Source organism: Fibroporia radiculosa, assembly GCF_000313525.1.
Source record: "Fibroporia radiculosa TFFH 294 genomic supercontigs, scaffold36837, whole genome shotgun sequence".
Taxonomy (NCBI): Eukaryota; Fungi; Basidiomycota; class Agaricomycetes; order Polyporales; family Fibroporiaceae; genus Fibroporia; species Fibroporia radiculosa.
In genome coordinates, this window is record NW_012133070.1 from 1 (window position 1) to 847 (window position 847).

The following is an 847-nucleotide window of genomic DNA, read 5'->3' on the forward strand; positions in this document are numbered from 1 at the left end:
TGATCACGAAAGTGGCCAACGCATGCCATGGTACACGTCGAACTACCGAAAGACAATGTGCCTGCCACAAGAGAACGAGCAGAATCAAGAAGGATGTCACTGCAGCGAACGTACTTAGCGGTTTTGTGGTCAATCATTTTGTAATGCCACACATGCACAATGAAACCGTGGTGGTCCCTTCATCGCCGCAGCTCATCGGCGTTCCCGCACAGTAGGTACCCGCACATCTCCTGAAAACGTATTGGAATCCACTGTTGTCGCCTCGCCATTAGCATACGGCGTCCAAGGGTCTCATAGTCATCCACGTCGACTCCGCGTATGTAGAACGCGAGAACGGTTCGGCTGCGCGTGCTCTACTGCAGCGGAGGGCGGACCTTTCCCATAGTATAGAGTGCGGGATAAGTTGAAGCCACCGTCGTCACTCTTGACGGAACGCCCCAGAACGACGGCCACGGCCACAAGGCCGGAGTAGTCAATTAGTCCGGACAGTCCTAACTAACTGACGACCACACAAACTGACAGCCAATCGGCCACTGCGACTGTAATTGCACTGAATGGAGCGAATCATGACGGCTGTCCTGTCGTCAACTAAATGCCTGGAATGTCCACCCACGGCCCCACACTCATCATCAACGCATCATACCGCGGTGACAGGGTGCGCACCGCAGTCTACAGCTCATCCAGGTAAGTCGATTAGCGAGGCGATACACGCACCGCCGTCCTCTCGACTGCGCAAGACACTGCACCATCCCTAGGCATCGAAAAATACACACTCGCGTCATAGTCACCCCGGGGCTGCTCGCTAGAGCTCGCAGGCCCGTACATGATACAGCATGAGTGGCTCTCG

At 55.3% G+C, this 847-nt stretch overlaps 1 protein-coding gene across 1 annotated transcript; it reads left to right on the forward strand.

The window, feature by feature from the left end:
* Window positions 1–601: 601 nt before the first annotated feature.
* Window positions 602–784, forward strand: FIBRA_09390 (uncharacterized protein; the record flags this gene model as incomplete). Its single annotated transcript, XM_012321698.1, has 2 exons — window positions 602–655; window positions 698–784. 2 exons carry the CDS (start codon window positions 602–604, stop codon window positions 782–784), a joined length of 141 nt encoding a protein of 46 aa, XP_012177088.1.
* Window positions 785–847: the final 63 nt, after the last annotated feature.